The 22,589-nt window shown below is 41.7% G+C and overlaps 1 protein-coding gene across 4 annotated transcripts in view; it reads left to right on the plus strand.

Annotated features, from left to right (window-relative positions):
- The first annotated feature begins 323 nt into the window (after nt 1-323).
- LOC148039195 (uncharacterized) overlaps nt 324-22,589 on the plus strand; it is a 74,167-nt gene continuing 51,901 nt past the window's right edge. The window contains exons 1-3 of one of the 4 annotated variants that reach the window (XM_087675095.1): nt 324-796; nt 12,235-12,333; nt 14,007-14,051. In XM_087675095.1, coding sequence (XP_087531221.1) covers nt 659-796; nt 12,235-12,333; nt 14,007-14,051 — 282 coding nt within the window. In that variant the 5' untranslated portion in view covers nt 324-658. Of the gene's footprint in view, nt 797-909; nt 947-12,234; nt 12,334-13,909; nt 14,052-22,589 lie in introns of those variants that run through there. The other 3 variants (XM_087675093.1, XM_087675094.1, XM_087675096.1) reach the window with 3 other exon arrangements.

Raw genomic sequence — 22,589 nt, forward strand, 5'->3', positions numbered from 1 at the left:
GCCACATGGGGTGGATTTTGACACAAAATTTAATGTCATTAAGTGCAGCTCTCCACATGACATTTCACTTGATTAAATGGACTTGTGCAGACAAAGTTTACCTGCGTGTGTCCGCCGGCTCTTGTTATATTCCGGAATTTCTTGTTGATTGGACTGGCCAGGGGGGTTAAAAAGTGAATCTTCGGGGGGTAGGCTCTAAGACAAGAAGAGAAATCCAAAGATCCAATACGTGGCTCTTGAAGAGGAGGATATTGTACAGACCTGCGATATTTAAAAAACATATTATTCTTGATAATTTAAATTTTAAAATGGCTACGTTTCTCAACAGCCTCTCGCTCACGTACTTCTCCTGCTCCGGATTTGCATCTCTATTTGGGGACTGCGGATTCCGGAAGCAAAGCAAAGAAGGAAAGGGAAGAACCAGCAGCACCAGGCACACTGCCTTTACAGGCCTCTTCTGGAAACGTCTTCCTGCATCTGCCTTCGAAATAGCCTTCTGTGCCTCGTAGTTAGCTTGCGTGCTGGCTGCTCCTGGCTTCTATTGACGGGATGGTGCCGCCTTCCAGAGTGTTTGGGAGTACAGTACTGCAGCAATCAGGACGTTTGTGATCTCGGATTGGACCATCACTGTTAGTTCACTCAGCATGCGTCGCTTCATATGACATTGCGCGCCAGTGGAGCCATGGTCAGGTGCCGGAGCTTGACTACAAACTGCGACGCTTTTTTCCATCCATGGAGTCTGTGCATCCACAGACAAACTCGTTACGGTGTGGCACCCCTTCTCAGCTTTAGCAGGGTAAGGCTCGTCCTCACTTCACGACGCCAATGACTGTAGATAACGCTCTCTCCGACAGAGTGGAAGCAAGGCAAGCTTTTTGTCAAAATTTTGCGCTCGACGCATTTCAAGGAGCTCATTAAGTGAGGATGCTAGCAAAGTGCTTGTGCAGTATGTTGCGAACTCAGTGAGGCCCTTTTTCCATAAAGATTGCTGCTATTGTCGTTAGACGAATTATGGAGCTTGATCTTATCATATCATTGGGGTAGCATAGGATAGTAACACACTTCACAGTTTGACCTAAAGCCTGTTCCCTTGTGCTACATTGCACGTCCCATCTAGACGTTCTTTTATTGGTTACTAGAATGGAAGAGCCAATTGCTGTGCTTGAACGTCACTGCACTTTGGCCTGTTTGTGCACATGAAATTTTAGCCTTGTTTTGTCGTAAGCATAGTATCATTCAGGATTTACTACATGATATTCGAAGTAGTATTTTTATCACGTGTTCAAATGATCATATTCATAGCCGCCCCATCTACCAAGAATATGGCCTAGTGAACCTGTACAGTGCCATTCTGTAAGAGTATAAGTCTTGTTAGCCTAGAGCAACTTTGTGGAATCACTTGGAGCTATATTGAAAGATGAATTAGAAGGTGGCATGTTGACTTTGCTAGGACATTGACTTCACTAGGACTATCACGTTGTACTAGTCTTGCTGGATTAAAACACACGCATGCAAACGCGGACACACACATGTCCATCTCTTTGACTGCTCTGGGCAATGCTCACACTGATGTTCATTCAAAGTTCTCCAAGTTGTATTTATTGTAGAAGTGTGTTCGGACTCCTCTTTGCTTTTTGGGGCTAAAATTCCTCTGTTTTGTCCATTTGTTGCTGCCCTCCAGCTGTACATGCTCCAATGGTTTAGCTATTGTCCTTTGAGATCCATGAAAATGGAAGATGAAAGGTTGTTTTATAGATTGATAGAAGGTCATTGAATGGACATGAATATGGGACATTTTCAAGGAAAGAACATATCCATGCCTCTATGAAGGTATCCTGCTTCTTGTGTTGTTGGAGTTCATGATGTGTATGAGTAGAGTGGTTAATTATGTTGGAAATCATGTTGTCCAAGTGGAAATCTTGTGAGGGTTTTCATTACACACAGAAATTTGGAGCCTTTAATTCAACATATGAATGCCTATGCATTATCAACTTTTTGTGTGCAATTGTTAGCAAGGTTACCATTTAGTATTTACAATGGATTTTGGCTATGTTTCAACTTCTTGTCCATCTGCACTTCTTCTTTCCAGGCCAATCAAATTGTTTTGATCCACAATAGTAGGTTCTCCAACTCCATTGTGTCCACATGTGAGTCACAAACTGTCTAGACATGAAGCATGCATACTCAATAGATCTTGCTTGAGTGATGCTATAAGGTCCGTAACTGCCACTACTTCATAGATGATAGATCCATTGGTATGTGAAGACTACATACATGTCTTGAAAGTCCATCCTAAAGTGAGTGGAGACATCATCTTGTTACATTGCTGTCCTTAGTGGTATCCAACTTTGTTGCATTGAAAACTCATTTTGTTGAATTGTGAGTTTGGTAAGATCACTAAACTTTACAAATTTGTGTGTTGTTGGAATCGCTGCTTTTCAATCTTGAGAATTGTATAGGTCCCAATGGAATTGGATTCACTTTCTTTGAATGACATGTTGGAGCAGCCTTGGAAATGGAGCTATAGTTGGTAGAGGTACAACAAACTTACTCACATTGGGATTGCAGTGGCAGGTTGGATGCAGTGATATGGTGAGGTTCTATGGGTGTAAACAACAACGAGGCTGTTTGACATGGATGTGTTACAAGGCTGAGTCAGAACACCTCAATATCGGGCATTGCCATGTAATGGCCGGGGGATGTGTTGACAACATGCATGATAGTTAGCCATGCATGTAGAGACTAAGGCATGCTATAATAGGCTCGGCGGGATTGTAGTGGCATGTTGAATGCAGCTGTCTGGTAAGGTTGTATGGGTGTAAACATCAATGAGATTGTCTAGCATAGACATGCTGCAAGGTTGACTCAACACCATAATTCTGGGCATGGCCGTGTTATGACCAAGGGATGTGTTGACAGCATGCGTGATAGGTAGCCATGCACATGGAGACTGAGGCACATTGGACTATCTAGAATGCTTTCATTTCTGATTCTCTTTTGGGGTTGTGCAGTCACATTGCCCGTTTGAGAGGTTTCCTTTATAAGCAATTTAGCATCACCCAGTGTGCAGGCATCCTTTGTAGGGATGACCACATCTCCAAGATCTTTCCCCTTTGAAAGGGGTGGGGGTTAAGGTGGGAACTACGAGAGGAGATGGTGGGGGATGGTGTAGAACTTGTGGGATGGGGGGTACACTGATGGGAATGTATGTGGCAATGGAAATATGCCTAGGATGTGAAGATATGCTATGGTTTGCATTGAGTAAACATTGAATGTATGAACATGACTAAAACACAATAACTTAGACAAACCGCAAAACACAAACAGAGAAGGAATATAACTTAGAAGCAAACGAACAAATGCTGTAAATGAATGAATGTGTGTACAAGATGCTCAAGGCAGAGCTGTCCAACAGCCGACGACTCTTGTGGGGGAGTGGGCTGAGGGAGTAGTGTGACGTCCACCGGAGATGGATTTGGAGTGTTGTAACCACTAGTTGAACCAAGCAAGCAGCTAAATGCAGCCTGTAGGACTGTGTTGGGCTGACAAAGACCTCCAAGAGCAGGGTGGCAGTAATATGACCTGGCTGGACCAAAATCACTGCAGTTCCAGGACCAAATCTGATCAGGGCAGCAGCTGGGAATGCCAGAACAAGGGATGCAGCTGACATGGAATCTGTCCCGAGTGTGCAGAGTGAACAGTAGCATGTTGCCTGACTCACAAGCTGTACAGGTCAGAAAGACGGGGCAAATGACGACATGCCCAGATCTGATCAAAACGCAGCAGCCCGTGTCCTCTAGAGGACTGGGCGACAATTGTCTACAGGTCGCCAAGGGCTGGAGGAGGTATGGCATAGGCACAGGGTGGTGTAGGCTTGATGACCAGGATGGCTGAAATGAACAGGATGGCCAAGTGACTCGAAGCACACTATTTATGTATAGATGAGGAACCGACCAAGAGTTTGCATATGGGACACAAAAACTCTTTTTAGCATTAAAGTTTGAGTTTTGGGGCTGTTTAAATGAGCTAATTAGGTTCTAATGTGAAATGCTAGTTCTTTAGGTTAACATCCTCTATTAGGCCCAAAATTGGAACTAGAAAGGGACTACATGGTCAATGGGTGCATGTTGGCTACTAAAGATCCTACCAAGACTATAGAGGTGATAGTTAGCTTACCTTGGGAGTCCAACGTGCCACCCCAGAGAGGCCAAGGTATCGGATGAAGGGTGCTCATTAGCTATTACGAGTCTAACAGTAATACGGGGCTGTCTTCTGTGTTCTGCCGATGCCCCACTAAGCTTTGGGGAAACAAGCATGAGAAATCTCTCTCTCCACCCAACCACGCTCAGGAAGATGCTGGAGTGGAACCCCGTCGTGACTCCCTCTGCCAGCCGTCATTACTTGTTGAGTTCTACTATTTTTATGACTCACTTACTTCCTAGCCTCCCATTAACCCCGTACGGGCGCCTAAGGCCCCCGGACGGTCATCTCTTGCGCTTGTTTTCCAATAAGTTACATTTATTAATGTAACATTTCCTCCCCCTTAAGAATTGGTTTCGTCCTCAAAAACGATACTTGGAAGGTCCAACTATAAATTGGGAAACCTTTTTCTTAAAGTACTCACTCGCTCCCATGTTGAGCTTTCTTTTGAATAATCTTTCCATTTCACCAGATATTCTTGATAAATAGTATTTCTTATTCATCTGTTATGAACATTTAAAATTCTTTCTAGTTCATGTGGAATAGATTGGTCACCTAATAGCTCCTCAATGTTTTCATTTAAGATTAGATTATCTATATTACCCAGCTTTTTTCTTAGCTTGCTTACATGGAAAACTGGATGTTTACTACCAGCAGGCGGTTGGAGCTTGTAAGCCTGTTTCTCCACCCTCTTAAGTATTGTGAAAGGACCACAATACCTGGGTGAAAGCTTTGGACATCGTCCCGTTTTCATGGTTTTAGTTTGTTCAGGCACCTTAAGATAGACCAATTCCCCTTCCTCAAAGGAGATATCTCTTCAATGAGGATCTGCATAAGCTCTAGCTCGATTTTGAGCTTTCTTAATATTTTCTTGAGCAAATTTTAACATACTATTCATATCCTCCAAAAAATCCTTTGCTGCCTGAATCTTTTCCTTGTGCAGTTCTACTGCATGAGGAGCTCTGGGCTATAAATGGACTATATCAAGTGGAAGAGTGCTTGGTACTATTATATGCAAACTCTGCTATTAGTAAATACTCTTTCCAATTAGTTTGCCTTTTACTTACATATGCTCTCAACATATCTTCAAGGATTTGGTTAACCCTTTCAATTTGCCCATAAGTTTGCGGGTGCTCCGCCGTGCTCATGATAAGTTTAGTATCTAACTTCCTAAATACAACGCGCTAAAATTGACTATCTAATTTTCTATCCCGATCAGAAACTATATTTGCTGGAAGGCCATACAATCGGTATATGTTCTCTATGAACAATCTAGCCAATTCTGGTGTTTTAACATCAGTTGAAGTTGGAATAAACCTAGCCATTTTGGTTAACCTATCCACAATCACCCACACAGAGTCATCCCCCCTCTGTGTTCTGGGTAATGCGACAATAAAGTCCATGGAGATACTCTCCCATTTTCTCGAAGGAATCTCTAATGGGTGGAGAAGTCCTCCCATTTTCAATCTTTCAGCTTTATTAACCTGGCATTTATTACATTTGACCACATAGTCAAGGACGTCCTTATTCATTCCAGGCCAATAGAACTATCTTTTAATAAGACTATAAGTCTTATTAACCCCTGGAAGTCTTGCACTAGGGGTATCATGACACTCAAAGAGTATTTGGCACCTTATTTCTTCATCTTTCAGGACACATACCCTACCCTTGTAGAGTAAATAACCATTATCAATGGTAAAATTCTTCCACTTGAATCCCATTTAAGTAAACCGTTGATGCTCCATTTCCTTGTTGAACATCCTCATATGTTCCTTTCTCAGCGGAGGCCCTTCCATTTGGATCCCCATTTTCAATTGCTTCCCATATGTTGGAATCTGCCGCATCAACTTGGCATTTCCCTTTTAAGGATTTAAGCAAATAAGAAGAGAATTGAGTAAAACTCAATTAATTTATGATGGGCATTTTGTTGAGCACATCAGCCACTATATTGTCCTTTTCTTTTCTATACCTTATCTCATAGTCGAACTCTTGGAGAAGTTCGGCCCATCTGACTTCACGCCCTTGTAGATCCGGTTGGTCATTAAGCCACTTAATGCTCTCATGATCCAACAAGATCAAAAGTTTGGCACCGCACAAATAGTGCCTCCATTTCTTCATTGCATGTACTATTGCATACAACTCCCTCTCATAAACAGAATAATTTCGTTTTGCATGGTCTAATTTCTTGCTTTCAAAAGCAACCGGTCGACCTTCTTGTAATAAGACCGCGCCTACTGCCCTATCACTAGCATCAGCTTCAACCACGAATGGTTTATTGGGATCTACAATTAATAGTATTGGAGTTGTAGCAATAGCTACCTTAAGTTTTTTAAAACTTTCTTTTGGTCTGTTCCCCAATTAAAGCTTTTCCCTTTCCCTTTAAGTTGGGCCATGATTGGAACAACTAACTTAGCATAATCTCGAATGAATCTACTATAAAATCCAGATAAACCTAGGAAGATTTGCAGCTCTTCCAGGTTCCTTGGAGATGGTCATTCAATAATTGTCCTTACTTTTTTTGGATCCATCTTGATTCCCTCTTTTGAGATAATATGTCCCAAGTATTTGACTTCTTGTGCGAAGAATTCACATTTAGTTTTCTTCGCATAAAGGGAATGGGTTCTTAACAATTGGAATACTAATCGTAAGTGTTCCAAATGTTCTTCTCTTGATTTACTAAAGATCAAGATATCATTCAAGAAGACTACTACAAAGTATCCTAGATAGGGCCGTAACACACTATTCATCAGCTTCATAAAAGCAGCTGGTGCATAAGTGTGCATCACCAAAAAATCATAATGCTCGTATCTAGTACAAAATGCCGTTTTAGAAACATCCTGGGCCTTAATTCTTACTTGGTGATAGCCTGATCTTAAGTCAATCTTTGTGAAGAATTTTGCCCCTTGTAATTGATCAAAAAGATCTTCCATTCTGGCCATAGGAAATTTATTCTTCATTGTTATCTTATTAAGTGCTCTATAATCAACACATAGTCGCATAGAACCATCTTTTTTCTTCACCAATAAAATTGGCGAAGCCCAAGGTGAATTGCCGGGTTGTATAAACCCCTTATCAAGGTAATCCTTGATTTGTCTTTCGACTTCTTGGTGCTGTGTTTCACTTAGCCTATAAGGTGGTTTAGAAATAGGGTGTATATCCCTATCTATGTCAATTGGGTGATTTACATCACCCCTATTTGGTGGAAGGCCACTTGGTAAATCAAAAGGAAACACATCTTTGAATTCATCTAACAAACCACTTAATTCATTATTCACATTTAACTCACAAACATAAGAAAATTGTTGCTTTATATTACAAGAAGTAAAAGTGTCATGTACAGGAAGGGACCATAACATATATACCTCACAATCTTCCTTCTTTATCAGCTTTTGAACGGATACTTCATGTTCACCTTGAATCACAAAAGTCTTACCATCCCTTTCAAATTCCAGTGTATTATGATGATAACTACGCTTTAAGGATGGTTCCAATCCCCATAGCCACTCCCTCCCTAAAGCGATATCGGCTCTTTCCATATTCATAATATGGAAATCAAGCTTATCTTTATATCCTTGGATCTCGATTTCCAAATTGGATACCATTGTACCCCATATTTTGTTATCCTGACCTTGCATCATGGGAACAATGTATTGATGTTCACTCTTTTGTTGGGGAAGTTTCAACTTTTTGACAAGTGCATAACTTATGAAATTGTGGGTGGCAGAGTCATCAATCATGACTCTAATCCTCTCCCCACCTATCGATCCGTGCACTAAAACTAATTCATGTGGCTTGAAGGTAGGTTGCCACATAGAAGTTGGCATACAACGCCTATGTTGTATATCCTTGTGCAAGACCTCTAAAGATTTATACTTTTAATACCCCTTTAATTCCAAGGTCTGCACTACATGGATTTGTTTCTCTTTTCCCTTGCCCTTGTCCTTATCCCTTTCTTTAACTTCCCTCTTCTTTCTTTGAAGGCAATTCCAAGTAACATGGTTAGGGGATAGGCAATTGAAACATAGCCTTTCTTTTTTGGCCTTATCAAAGTCATCTTGACTTAACTTCGGCCTCACATATTGTTTCTTTTCAATGGGTTGTTTCTTACCCTTAAGAAATGACATTTTCCTTTTGGATTTGCCTACAAATTTTGAGGTCTCAAGCTCTGTATCAGTGAGACTAGTGAGTGCACCTGGACGCATATTATCTTCATTGATTAATGCAAATTTAATTGCCTCTTCAAGCGTCTTGGGTGAACTCCTTTTCACTTCCTTTTTACAGGCCTTATCTAGTCCCCTTATGAATCCTCTTGTCTTTTGAAATTCATCTATTCCTTTCAATTTGAGGATTATCTCACGATACTCCTCGACATATGTCAGCAAAGGTCTTTCCTTTTGTCTGACAAAATCCCAATCTTCCTAATTTCTTTTCATTTCATTTTCAAGAAGGAATTCTTTCAAAAAAACCGATTTAAATTGAGCCCAAGTTTCAGGTATTTTATTAGTCTCCTTTAAAGTTCTCCACCATTTATATACTTTTGGCCCCAAGGTTAGACTAGCCTCCAGCACTTGTAGATGTGGTGGAGTATTCTTTAGTTTGTGCAAATCCTCCCATTTTTGGAGGAAGTTAAAGATAGTATCTTTATTTCTATCTTTTTCCTCCCCATGAAACTGAGGGGGTTTTATATATTTTAACATTGGGTTATCCCTTAGCTTTTGGTGGGGTTCCCTAGGATCTCGCATAGTCACATCTACATCTTTTGATGAAGATGGAATATCTGAGGTCTCTACCTTACCTTTATCCCTTTCTGGTAATAAGGCTAATTGGGATTTTATTTTGGTGAGTGCTTGAGTTAGCAACTCCATTTGAACCCCCTGTGCTTGCACAGGAGCAGTTAAATCATCGAATTGTTCTCGTGTAACAAAAAATTATTCCCAGTGTTCTTGCATTTCAGTTTCATGGGGATCCACCATAGGGTGGTCCCCAGAACTAGAGCCTTCCATTGCCCCCTCTCTCTCTTTTTCCCCCTATCTATACACTGGAATTGGAAAGAAAATATAAGAAATTTGCAGACAAAGGTGGGGTATTTCCCTGATTACTAAGGTAGGACAGATGTCGACGGCCTTTGTAGCTCAGTGGTAGAAAGAAGGTGAGGAACAATCCTCCGATCTGTAGTGGTTGTGTGCAAGTCGCGTGGGAACAAAGCCTGTCGGCAGGAGTGCTGGATTAGCGTGTGATTAAACACCACAACTAGGTTGCGTGGGAACAAGGCCGTGGCCGGAATTATGATCAATGTGACCCGTATTAACGGAGGACGTGGCTGAAACGACTAGAGATAGGGCGTGATCGTTTCGGCGGGATGTGGCCCAACTATAGTTGCCAAAACGGGAAGTGGCGATTGGCGTGGCCCGATTGTAGTCGCCAACACAGGACGTGATCGAAGTGGCTTTGATACCAACATTACGAGTTTGACAGTAATATGGGGCTGTCTTTTGCCTTCTGCTGATGCCCCGTCTTCTGCTTTGGGGAAACAAGCACGAGAAATCTCTGTCTCTCCACCCAACCACGCTCAAGAAGATGTTGGAGTGGAATCCTTTCGTGACTCCCTCTGCTAGCCGTCATTACTTGGTGAGTTCTACTATTTTTATGAATGACTTACTTCCTAAGCTCCCCTTAACCCCGTACGGGTGCCCAAGGCCCTTGGACGGTCATCTCTCGCACTATAAGTTACATTTATTAATGTAACATTAGCTGCCTAGTGGCCTACCAAGATTTGCAAAGGGCATGTAAAACCACTTTGAACTTTTTTGTTTGTTTGTTTGTTTTGTTTTGTTTTTTTGGGTTTGAAGTAATTGTGGCCAAGGGGGAAATAAAGGGATGGTTGGTTCACAAATCACAAAGTATACAATATATACTTAGCCACTTGCAAGGGTGTGGATGATGAAGTAAAGAGGTGAAGAGGGGTCTATTGCCGGTGGAGATAGCTTAGGACTTAGTCAAGGGTGCTCTGCACAATGAGATGTATACATGAATGCTACATGATGAGAATGCACATGCAACAAGGTGCCATTTGAATAGTATCCCTCATGGGGAAAATTGTTTACTTGCCCAAGCAACCTTATACAAATTGACGATGATCATGCAATGCAAATGGTGAGTACATAGAAAAGGGAGGCCATATCAAAGACAATGCTGAAACTTGTAGGTACCAAGGGAAGGGTAGGAACCCCCCTCTCAACCATGGATGTTGATGCCAAAAGAGGAAGAGAAACTTGATATTGGTCATCGTGTGTTACTGAGAATCATGAAGAAGGATGAAGATGAAGCACCCCAACTGGAAGAGCGAGGGAGGAGGAATTGCTGTCGTGGCATCAAGAGATGCCATCCTTGAAGAAAAGCAAGTCTCCAAGTAAGATGTGAACCACAAAGGTAGGGTGAACAACCCATGTCTCTAGCCCAAGAACGACTGGTACAAACTTGCATGTTAGCTCTAAACTGAAATACAAAAACTAGCATGCAAGTAACAAGGAAATTAGATCTTGCATATTGAGTTCCATAGTGGGATGTTTCATTGCTAAACAAAAGAAAAATAAAGAGAAGCTAAAATCAAGAACAAAGGATAGGGAAAAGAGATTTGTGGATGCAATAGAAGATAAACAAAAAGAAATCCTAAGACTGAAGTAGCCCAACAATAGATTTAACCTATGGGCCCAATTCATTAGCCTAATGAACTAAGAGTATCGAGGAATATTAGAGTAGCTTAGAATACCCTAAGGGACCTAGAAGATACTAGCCTAAGGGTTTGGCCACCATCCATTAGCAAGTCTTTGCTAGTAAAACTCATGGTAAGGTGCGAAAGTTATTATAACTGGGAGTGCATTAGGAGACCTTGGAATGGTGGCTAGAAATGCATGTGGCAAAAAATTGTAGTAGTGGGGTTAACAGACCAATCATCCAAACCTTTAGGAGTTCAATAAGGAGGGGGTAGAGATGGCTGTCCATATGCCACTTGTCTAGTGTTGTGCCATTGAGGTGGCTAGGAACTAGGAGCAAGAGCAATAGGTGCAATAGCTGTAGGAGGTGTTAAGCTGAAAAATATGCATTACACATTAAATCTTCATTAATGTTTTGTTTAGTGTATCTTCATTTTTCAATTTACTTTTTGCCTTGGTGTTTTGTTCACTCTGTTTCAGTTGTGGTTGTATCCTCTGTGCTTTCTTTTGCAAACTCTAGCATATCTCCACATCCAGCCCTTGATGGTGGGTTTAAAAAGTTTAGTCCAATCCATGAAATTAGGTTTGACTCGCCTTGCTTTTGGTGAGTTTCAACAATTTCATGCAGTAAGATTGTTTAGCTGAAACTAAGCCCATTTAGATTTTAGGAAATTTTATGGAGGCCAAGGATGTTCACAAGAGTACAACATCTGTAGTTGGGTTTTACTTTCTATAAGCCAAATTCCAGCGATCAATAGGATTAGAATGCCAATCCATGTATTCAAATCAACATTGTAAGATATTAACACATGGGTTACTGCGGTGTCAATTTCCTTTGAACAGCCTGTTAAAATTTCAAAACACCTAAGTGTGTTTCATTTTTGACACATTTGCACAAAGCTCCCAGCTTTTTTATGCATGTAAAAGTACTTGAGCTCTTAATGTTGGACTAAGCTGGGAAGAGGTGTGTATAGCTGATGACAGGACTGCAATAGAGTGGTTTGTTTGCGATTTCTGTTGGATGTCACTTGTTGAAAGCAAAGCAAAATGTGAAACTCTTTGCAGCTTGAACAAGGATTTTGAGTAACTTTTATGGGTTTGGGGCCCTCAGACTAAGATACTTTGTCAAAAGCTGCACATGCGTTTCGTATCCTGAATTGAAGTTGTCCGACTTTTATGTTGAAATCTTTGTCTTATTGTAGAGAAGTTGCTAGTTACTGTAAACACAATATACTATTGTTCTTCCTGTCACTTTGACTTGCGAAACATTTCTAAGAATGCATCAAGAGGATTTTTTAATTCATGGTTTTTTTTGTGTCAGGAAGGCTCAAGGGGTCGGCTTCATGCTGTTCACGCAGAGACGGGCAAGGCAGGACTTCGTGAGACTACTGATCAGAATGTTTATTACACAGTTAAAGAGTAAGTTTTAGGGCCTTTGATTGATAAATCAAAGCTTGAATATCTAAGGTAATCGATTTTGTTGGAGACTCACGAAGGTTTTTTGAGCCTAAAGGTTTGGGTGGTTATGTCTTACCAACCCTTGTCATACTCATAAACTTCTTACATCATCTTGGGGGTATGGGATTATTATTATGGCCCTATCTAATAGTTGCATTTTTTCTTCTGGAATACCGATTATTTAATTACTTAGAAAAAAGAAATAGAGAAAAATCTCTATTAGTATTTTTTTGGGAAAAAGCTGGGGGCCCTGGGGGGGGGGGGGGTTTGTTTGTCATACGAGAGAGAGTTGGAAAACAACACAATGGAGGATGATACTACCAATAAGTTCTCCCATGTGCATGCTCATCAATGAGATCCCTCAAGGTGTGAATAAAAATAAAAGCTTGGTAAAGATTGGCCGCTGTTGCAGACTGCTCAAATGCCCCAGTGTAGTGATTTGGGGCAAGCTTTTAAGATTTAAACATTTACTGTTTCCTATGCCCACCTTGTTTGTCTGAAAAGTTATTTAACTCACATCGAGTTTTTGTCCATATCCTGTCCATATCTGGCCTTGATTTGTACAGTTCCCATGCAGTGACATGGGGCTGCTGGGGCTTTTTCAAAATCCTCACATGTTGTCTGGCAATAATAGTAAAGTAATGCAAATGCAGATACAAATGCTCAATGTTTGTCCATGTGATGGTCTTGATGCTGATGGTGCTGACCTTCGCTTCCTTCTCTATGGAAGATGAATGATTGTCTACAGAATCATAAGCCATACAGTGCATAGTACACCTGGAAACTGCCACCGCTTCTCACTGTAGCTATACTGCTTCATCTGCCAGAAGCTCCATTCCACTGTAGATCAGGAGCTCTGTGCTATTGAAAGTTAGCAGATCTTTATCACAGGTAGCAATCCCTAGTCGAGTTGCCTTTCTATCAACAAAGTGATACCAACTTGCCAATGGATCAGCCACCAGTCTAATAACTCAGTGCAGTATATTAATGAAGTCTATATGCTCATGCAGTTCAGCATATTTCAATGCCCATGCTGTTCTGCCCATCTCATCCAAAAGCATCTGCAGGAAAATATAGAGTCAATTTTCATAGAATTTAGAGACTTTTGCACATTCAGATTAAATAGTAGAGACAAGCTGCCAACTTGGTCTCCTGGCGACTTGCAAGAACAGAGGCTGAAATCCCTTTACAGAGTGGTGCTAATCTAAGGTTTAAATGGAAAGGCTTACTGATTATGACTCAAGGATGGTTAAATGCTGCTTGAGAAAATGAATTGTTCCCATTAGCCTTAGCCTGCTTTGAAGGATTCAATATCTGTGTCTTGAGTAATACTACACCCTCAAAATATGCCTGATTGCTTAATAAGCTTGTTACAAAATCATGTAAATGTAGAACTGTTTAGGTTCACTACCATGATGTAATGTACAGGCACGGTGATGGCTTCATAGAGATCAGAAGAGTTTAGAATCTTTTTTCACAAGTTTACAGCATAATTATGATTGTGACATGTACTTCCCTTTGTTTTTCTGATGTTGCAGGGGTGATACACTTACGCTTATTGCAAGAAAGTACAAAACATCTGTACAGTCTATTGTAGTTGTGAACAATATACCTAATGCTGATTATATTCCTGCAGGGAAGTTGTTGTTAGTTTTTACTCAATCAAGAAATTTGAATGAGGTAGGTTTTCCAACCTTTAGTTCAGCGTTTTAATGTGCATGTCACTACAGCTTCGGGCTTTCTCTGATGATTTTTAAAAAAATGTAAAGATGTGGCTTAACGTACAGTTAAACAACATTGCTTAAAGGATATTATTCTGGAAAGACAATTCAAGAGGTTTTAATTTTAACTGATACCAAAGTCTGTAAGTAATCACATCTGATACTTTAGAGGTATGTTGGGTTGAGTCAGGTTGGCATCTCCCTCCACACAGTTCACATTATTTGGTACCAGATCACAGCACCTATTCTAGTTGAAGCTTTTGTGGAAGGTAACCGCTTTCTGTTGTGGAAACCTTACAGTCTGGACCTGCTTTTCTTGTGATGGATGCAGTGCACAAATGTTTATCACTTCCCCCTCTGGCGATTCTTCATGGCAGTAAGGAGGTTCATCCCAGCCTTTCCAGACCTGTCCATGTTTACAGCAGCATAGTGCTGTGTTTGTTTCCGCCCCCATCCTAGATTTGTATTTTGTAATGTTTTCAGATCTGTCTATGTTCATGGCAGTACAGTGCTGCATTTAGTATTTTTCCCTATCCTAGACTTATAGGTTGCACCATACATTTAGAAACCGCTTCCACCCTTCATCTGCAATGGGATAACCAGCCATGTCTCACTGAAGCTCTTGTTACCTTTGGTACATGAAAAACTGGTTACCACACATAGGTTAGGTTCATTCGTTCCAGCATGTTTGGCATGGTTGACGAGCGCTCCGGCATGTCTGAGGTGATCTATCTGCAGTCCAAGGTAGAGGACTGCTGAAACCAGCCTTCCTCCTCGGATAGGGTGGTAAATAACTTGATTAAGCACTAATTACAGCAAGCTTAAAATTCACATAAACTGAAAATGCACACTTTAGCACTTTAATCTTGGACAATGTGTGAAGAAAACTGCTAGGGTTTGTATTGAGGAAACAGGAAACACAAAGCGTATGACCATGATAGAAACACAAAGAGACAGACATAGACACAGAAAACAAAACTCAAACCCTAAATGCAAACTCAAAACTCAAACACAGAAACTCCAACACAAGTAGAAGAAGGGAGAGAAGAACACAACGTTGAAGTGAATGAATACTGTAAATGAATATAAGAGTGTACAGATACTCAAGCCTCAAGGGCAAAGCAAAGTGTTGGAGAGTGATACCAGAGATGGATCCCAAGTATGTGACCACTAGTCGGAGTGTGGAGTGAGGAATGTGCAAAACAATGATGCCAGAAGGACCTGGAGCACCAAACGCAAGTAGGAGAAGTTGTGGAGATGGAAGGCGGCCCCTAGATGAGTGTAAATGCAAGCTGTGGATGTCGCCTAGATGAGGAGCACTAGCACCTACCGCTTGGAGGAAGAGACACCAAACGCAAGCAGTTGGAGTGTGTAAGAATTGTCTCTTGACTGGTTTGGAACCAAATGCAAGATGCAGAAGGTGATGAAGATGCTGACGATGGTTGGAGGCTGCAAAACACAGCCTGAAAGGGCGTCTCTCAGTGGGCAGCGGCTGTAGAAGAAGACGCTAGGTATAGGAGCAACAGTTTGTGGAGTGGCCTAAGTCGATGGGTTTGGATAGCCATGTGTGTGGGCTAATGGCTGAAATCTGCACACAAGGGTGAGAAACTTGCACAAAAAGGGATAAGGCTGAATGGGGGCAGTCTATCTATTTATAGATATTGAAGGGTGCTCCAAAGAATTAGGGTTTTTGGGGGACCATTGAAACTCTCTCCCACCGCTCCCCTTTTTAGGGTTTTTCATTAATTAAGTGTGTTTTGGGATTGTTTAAGAATGCTAATCAGCTGAAAAGCGTGTTTTAGCTCAACACAATGGATACTCGGTTGGCCCCAAAATTCGCGCTCCTTGCGGTATTTCTTTATCTTATATTACAAATGGAAGGAGTACAATTGAGATCCTTTGATCTCTTGCCTATTCTTGTCAAAATTGACCAGCAAGCCTCTGAACCAATTTACCCCTTGGTTTGCTTGGAGATTGGTTTTTACCATGTTCCTTGAAAGACAAATTCAGCCCCAAATCTGATATTGACTGGTTGGTCTCTTAAATCTCCCTAGAATTCCTCAATTTCAGGTTTGGAATTCAAGTCTTAGGCCCTTAATTCGGAGCACACATCCTAAGGTGGCTATCAAAACCCAAAATTTTGTTGTAAATTAGGATTCATAGTAGAGAGTGACTGAAATCTCTCTTCCTTTGATAGCTCAAACTGCTGGGGGATGAGAGAGAATGTTGTAGAGAAGAAATTTCAAAGTTTCATGGCGAGAAACATTGGAAAGCTACTGGTGTCTTGCTCAAATAGCCATGGAAGCTGCCATCTTCAGCTAAGGATCACTGGAAAGATTGCTGCCCCCTCATGTATTCTGTGATTTGCACCCAAGGACCTTGGATTGTTGTTGCTTACTCATGGAGGGCTCCAAACTACTGTCCCTTGTTGTAGGATTGATCCTTGGTGGCTGCAAATCACGTCAATTGGCTCTCCTTGTCTTCTAATAGCCTCCTTCTCTCTCACAATGGTTGGAATAGACTTCCACCAATCTAATAACATTTTTTTACTTGCATGGATAAATTTTGCCTAGTGGCAGCCTTCTAATCCCATTTTCTAGCATTATCTAGCTTATTCAATTTATTTTCAGAATATTAATTATTCTATTGCTTAAAAAATTAATTTCACCAAAACCAATAATTAAATTGGCTAGGTCAATTTGTTTTCTAAGTATCCCTGAGTAGTTATTAGTCCTTAGACCGGCATTAATCAATTAGTTAATGCCTAGTTTCTAATGCCATCATCGACATTAGTAGCCAATAAATTAGTCTAGATCAAAATCAGACACCGGGTACTACCTAGTACCTGCCAGGCATGACTTATTACAACTTTTGCCTTCGATACCCATTGCATTCTCAGGGTCCTTGGCCTGTTACCGTGGAATAATTGCCATGTGCATTAGATGTACCAAGCAACCTTTCACATTTGATTAATAACTTAATCAAATGCTATCGACAAGATTAGAATATCTTAAAATTTCATATCCTTGTGATATACCTCTTCTTAAAATCCCTGCAATTGTCCTTGATTGCAGTGCATTGTATCAAAAGAAAAGCATACGTCACGAAAATGTCCATAAGGCATCATAGTCATAACATTAGCCATTGTTGTCCAACCATGCCACATGCCCCAAACCGATTGAAAATTTCTAGCCAGTATAAACATCAGATAATATTGAGAATTAGTGTGGAAATGTTGTTAGAAATAGATTGGATCCATCCATAACTCATGTTTCTCAAGTGTTCTAACTATCAACCATAGAAAAGCATTAATTCCACATAAACCATGGCTGGAATTGTCAATGGCATCTACTAACATGCTGCTGTCCATGGAACTAGCTTAAACCATTGAAAACTAAGCATAATTTGATCATAAACTGATTCCAAACTACTGTAAATGCGATCCCAAACTTATTGCAAAAATTGATTATTAAACTAATGCAACAATTGATCCCTAAAATGACAATAACAGTTCTCAAACCAATCAAAAACTGAGCTGAACATTATCAATTGATCTCAAAATCGAGGCAAAAGCTTATGCCCAATTGATCATGAATTGATTCCAAACTGATGCAAAAATATAGTCTTAGAGCCATAGTAACAACCGTACTCATATGTATATGTCTCACAGTGACTAGTACATTGAGTACTGACCCCATGGCAGACACACTAATAGCACATTACCTTGGATGCACGCTGAATACTTCCGAGATCCACTACATATGAGAGCTTCACAACTGGAGGAGTGGAAGTGCTACCTCCCCCTTGAGCATTAGAAAGTACTTTGGACTTCCGCTCTGTCGAACTGAGCCCACTAAATTCGGCTCTAATTGAAAGGTATCTAGATAAAGCTGCAACAACTAAGGATGGTTCATCCTCTTCCATCCACTTCGCATCTAGTGGTGAAACAATGTTGAAGCTTCACCAAGAAGCATATGGAAACTTTATCCCTAACTTTACTTGTGTGGAAACCTCCACTAGGTTGTGGGTCTTTCTTGTCCTTAAGCATTGCTATACTTTATACTTTCACATTGGTGCAATTTCAACTTAACTAATATGCAACATTGCATTTGGCTAACTAGCCCCTGATGTGTATTTGACATTCTAGGAGCACTAGATGCATAAGGGAACTTTATTGTTTGCATACTTTGGACTATTACAATGTGATTGTGCATGGGAATTTGCCTACTACTAGCCATACCAAGATACATTTTCCTATACATTGCATGCATTACTAGCTGTATTTTTTCCCATGACTAACATTTGCATGACCAACATTAATACCATGAGTCCCAAATAGAGTGGGCTATATATATGCATTGCCAAACTTGCCACTTTGTGCCCCAACATCATGCCAACATTGTTATACATAGGGTTATGCATATTACTAGCCAAACCCGAATACATTGGGCCTTGCACACCATGCATTGGTTGCTATATACCATAAGGAGTAGTGCTATACATCCTTGTATGTGGTCTTTGATCCACTATCACATGGAAACTAGTGCCACCACCAAAGTACCCTGGCTGCCCTATCATTGTATGCATGCCTTGCTATCCAAAAAGCATTGGATTGGCACTTCCAAGTTGGCCTTGTATATGTATCAATTGCCCCATTGGCATCACTTGCTTATGCTTACTACCCCCATTTAGAACATCATGCTGTTGTATTGGCTCTTTCTTCGGTGCATCTTGCTATCTAAAGCTCTTGAAGATGATTTCCTCTTCTTGCTTTTGCTGCCCCCCTTTAAGGGTTCCAAAAGCGCATAAACTGAGGATCATTTGCCAATTGCATAAACATTTCAGTTGCTATCTTGGGCTGATCTTTAAACAAGTCATCAAATTTCTTTTACTAATGCTGGTCATCAACTTCAAGAGGCCTAGAAGGATCCACCTCTTGTCCAATTTCCTCATTCTTAGCTTGTTGCCCATGTTGTGCGCCTTGTCCAAGATCAGGCATTTCATTTTCCCCAACACTTTGTGAATTTTCAGATTGAGAGGCATTATCCCTGCTTGATCCCACCTCTCTATCTAAAGGTATTCTTGTTGTAATGCTCAATTGAATACAATTTCAGCACTAGAGCAAAGTTTTTGAACTTCAATATGGTACCTTGGATCCACTAATTCGAGGGAATTGATGGTATCTTGGCAATGGAACCTTGAAATCAGCCTTCCTGTTGGTCCAGATGTCAAGTAATTGTGCAATTAATTTAATGAAAAATGAATGAGAATGAAAGAATTAATCGATGCACAACAATACGCAATCATGAATGAGAAGCAATAAATTAATGGGAGAGAGAGAGTACAACGCTCTAGGTGATCACACTGAATAATGCCACACTTGTGTAAAATGAGGCACAAAGTGTCTTTAAATAATAAAATATGAAACCCTAATGGATTAACCATTATAGAAAACCCTAAAATAAACCCAAGCCCTAGTGTCACTTAGTGCTAGGATACTAGGGGAAACAAGTGCATTTAATGATAGTTTAAATGCCCAGGAAGTCTTGATCATGGATCAAAAGACATCAATACATAGCCTACTAGATGGCCTACAAACCCCCCCCTCCATGAGATGGGCGGACTGATCTAGAAAAAATAGCAAAATCCTAGAAAATGAAAAAAAATATAGGTCATGGTTACACAAGTTCATCCAAGTGGATATAGCAACCTATGATAATATAGAGAATGGAACAAACGGAATCAAGTTCAAGGCTTGCTAAAAAGCTTGGAACTGTGAGAGTGCGCAACGGAAGAAGAACACGAGCACAGAGGAGGAGAGAGAGAGAGCAGAAAATGAAGGAAGAAAATCTACACTGACTGTAATGAATGTTGAATACAAAACTGTGGACTGATCAGTCCCTACACACAGCCCGAAGCGTCAGTGAGGGCACCAGATCAGGCTAATGATGACGGCAGCACCGAAGACGGAGGAAGATGAGGGAGTTGGAGTGTGCACCTGCAAAAGGAGGGAAGATGATAATACAACTGATTGCCAAGTGGGAAATGGCTATAAATAGCCAAAAAACCCAAAAACTGGCCGACCTGAAATTTGAGGCCATAAATATGTCCGACCAGCATTTAATGCTAGTAAAAATGCTAGGAATGCTCAGAAAAATCCCGGAAAGGGTGGACAATGTCCGATAGGTGAGGCAGGCTGAAGAATGCAGAAACTGCCCCGGGAAATGCACATAAAATCCTGACTGGAGGAGAAAATGCACTGAAATGCAATAAACTGAGTGCTCTAGAATGAGCTACCTCTTCCGTCAAAACAAGTGATAGACAAGTTAGAGCTCCTAAAGTTCTCATTTGACTCAGACTGAGGCTCACAGGCAGGAGATGACAAGGCATGACAAACATGACTGCTAATACCTCCTCTCAGATCTTGGATGTGGCGGAAGGCCAAGGGAGAAACGGATTCTGGGGTGGCAAGAGGAATGCCAAGGTCGATGAAGTTCGTCGATGAAGATTGCCGATGAAGAAACTCCTCGCGATCCTGGGAAGCCCCCTCTAAAACAATAGGGGCCAGGAAATCCACAGCCGCATCACCGAGATCATCCCCCTCTGAAAGGGATGGGAGGTACGAGGGAACCACCGGAGGAGAGGGTGGGGGATGGGAAGGAACCTGTGGAATAGAAGGTGCACAAGCGGGAACGGGTGTTGCAATAGACTGCCTCGGAGGACCCTGCATCAAAGAAGGGGAATGGAGCCTGTAAAGCCCGCTCTCCTGCCAACCTGTAGATAAGACAGCTCCTGTAAGAGAATCCTCAATAACAACGGCATGCTCGGTGAAGATCACTCGTGTGCCAAGTCTTGTAAGGCCATAAACTGAGAGGAGGGGAAGGCCCAAATCCGGAACATGTAGGGCCTGTGAAAAGGAGCTTGAAGGTCGGTCGGTAAACAAAGGCAATGTGCCAACACCACTAATAGGCACCAATAAAATGTCACCAACAGTGATGACTGAACCCTCTGATGGATGGAGATCCTGTAACAAATCACATTGGGGAGTCATATGACTCGAAGCACCACTGTCCACCAACCAAGGCTGCGCAGAAGACATTGCAGCCACGGAAGAAGGATCCTCCTCCAAAGCATGGATATGAAGGAACACTGACTCATGGGTAACAGCTGGTGTAGAGGTAGAAGAAGGCTCCGATGTAGATCCACCCTTCGCTCCCGGATGAAGGTGAGGGTACTTCTTCCAGCATTTCTCCTCGGGATGTGTCCCTTTTCCACAGTGTGGGCACTTCGGTCTCTCTGAATCTGAGTCAGAGCCTGAAAAATTGTCCTTGTTCTTAGCCTTTGACTTTTTCTTCTTCTTCTTCTGTCCTCCAGAACCTGCAACAAAGGCTCTAGTGGAGTCGGATCCACTAGCACTGACCTCTCTGAGTCGCTCGTCATGCTCCAAGACAAGCGGGGATAGCTCCTCCCATAGAAGCTTCTCACGGGTCCTCGATGTATGAAGGCTGGTGTAGAAGACATCAAACCGAGGCGATGGCAGCTGAGTCAAAATAATCATAGCCATGTCTTCAGAAGATATCGTCCGATTGAGGGATGCAAGCTCATCCCTCATATCCTGTAATCTGTTGATGTGGTCCTTCATGGAAGGACTATCATCAATAGCGAGCATCCGCAACTTCTTTTCGAGAGATATCCGGTGGGCAAACGTCTTCTGTTGATAGAGAGACGCGAGCTTTCTCCACACGTTTGCTGCAGTCTTCAACCTGTGAACATGAACAAGGACAGAATCTTGCAAACTCAGAAAGAGGAAAGATCTGGCTCTAAAATTGAGCCGATCCCATAATGCTGCACGATCCATAGATGTCCCATCTGCGGGATCCACCTTAGGCCGGGGAATAGGAACAGAAGCAAGCTCCCAAAGATCGAAAGAGTCCAAGATACACTCCACCTTGTAGGACCATAGAGAAAAGTTGGAGCCATCCACCCGTCCTCTTTGGGCAGCTGAGGAAGAGCGGGTACCTGTACAGGGGGTACCAAAGGCTGCATCTTCGGCCCACTGGAAGGGGCTCGCTGAGATACATGAATAGAAGGGGGACGGGAAAGAGGAATAGACTCTGGATAGCGCTCCTCGTGATAGAAATCACGCCTCCATTCAGATGAATGTCGAGACAAAAGCTCGTCATCTGAGTCATTAAAGCCCGTAAACTGATGAGAAGACATCTTCCAATTTGCAAAACACCAAACACCAAAGAAAACTATGCAGAAGCGGAAGTAGGATCAGCAGTCTGGTCACCAACCACCAAAACACAGGCTGTGATAGCCTACAAACACTTGGAGTTGCAAAACGCAAGGGTATTTGATGAAGATCACCAGAACAAAAACCGCCAGTACCAAAACGCAGCCTGGGAGTGGGTCGCCAGTAGGAGATGAGCCACCAGGAGTGGAAACGACCACCAGATCTGCAAAACGCAGCCTGACGATGTGTCGCCTAGCTGAA

The sequence above is a fragment of the Lygodium microphyllum genome, chromosome 3 (assembly GCF_053477565.2).
Source record: "Lygodium microphyllum isolate KBCC chromosome 3, Lygodium_microphyllum_v1.1.10, whole genome shotgun sequence".
NCBI classification, from domain to species: domain Eukaryota; kingdom Viridiplantae; phylum Streptophyta; class Polypodiopsida; order Schizaeales; family Lygodiaceae; genus Lygodium; species Lygodium microphyllum.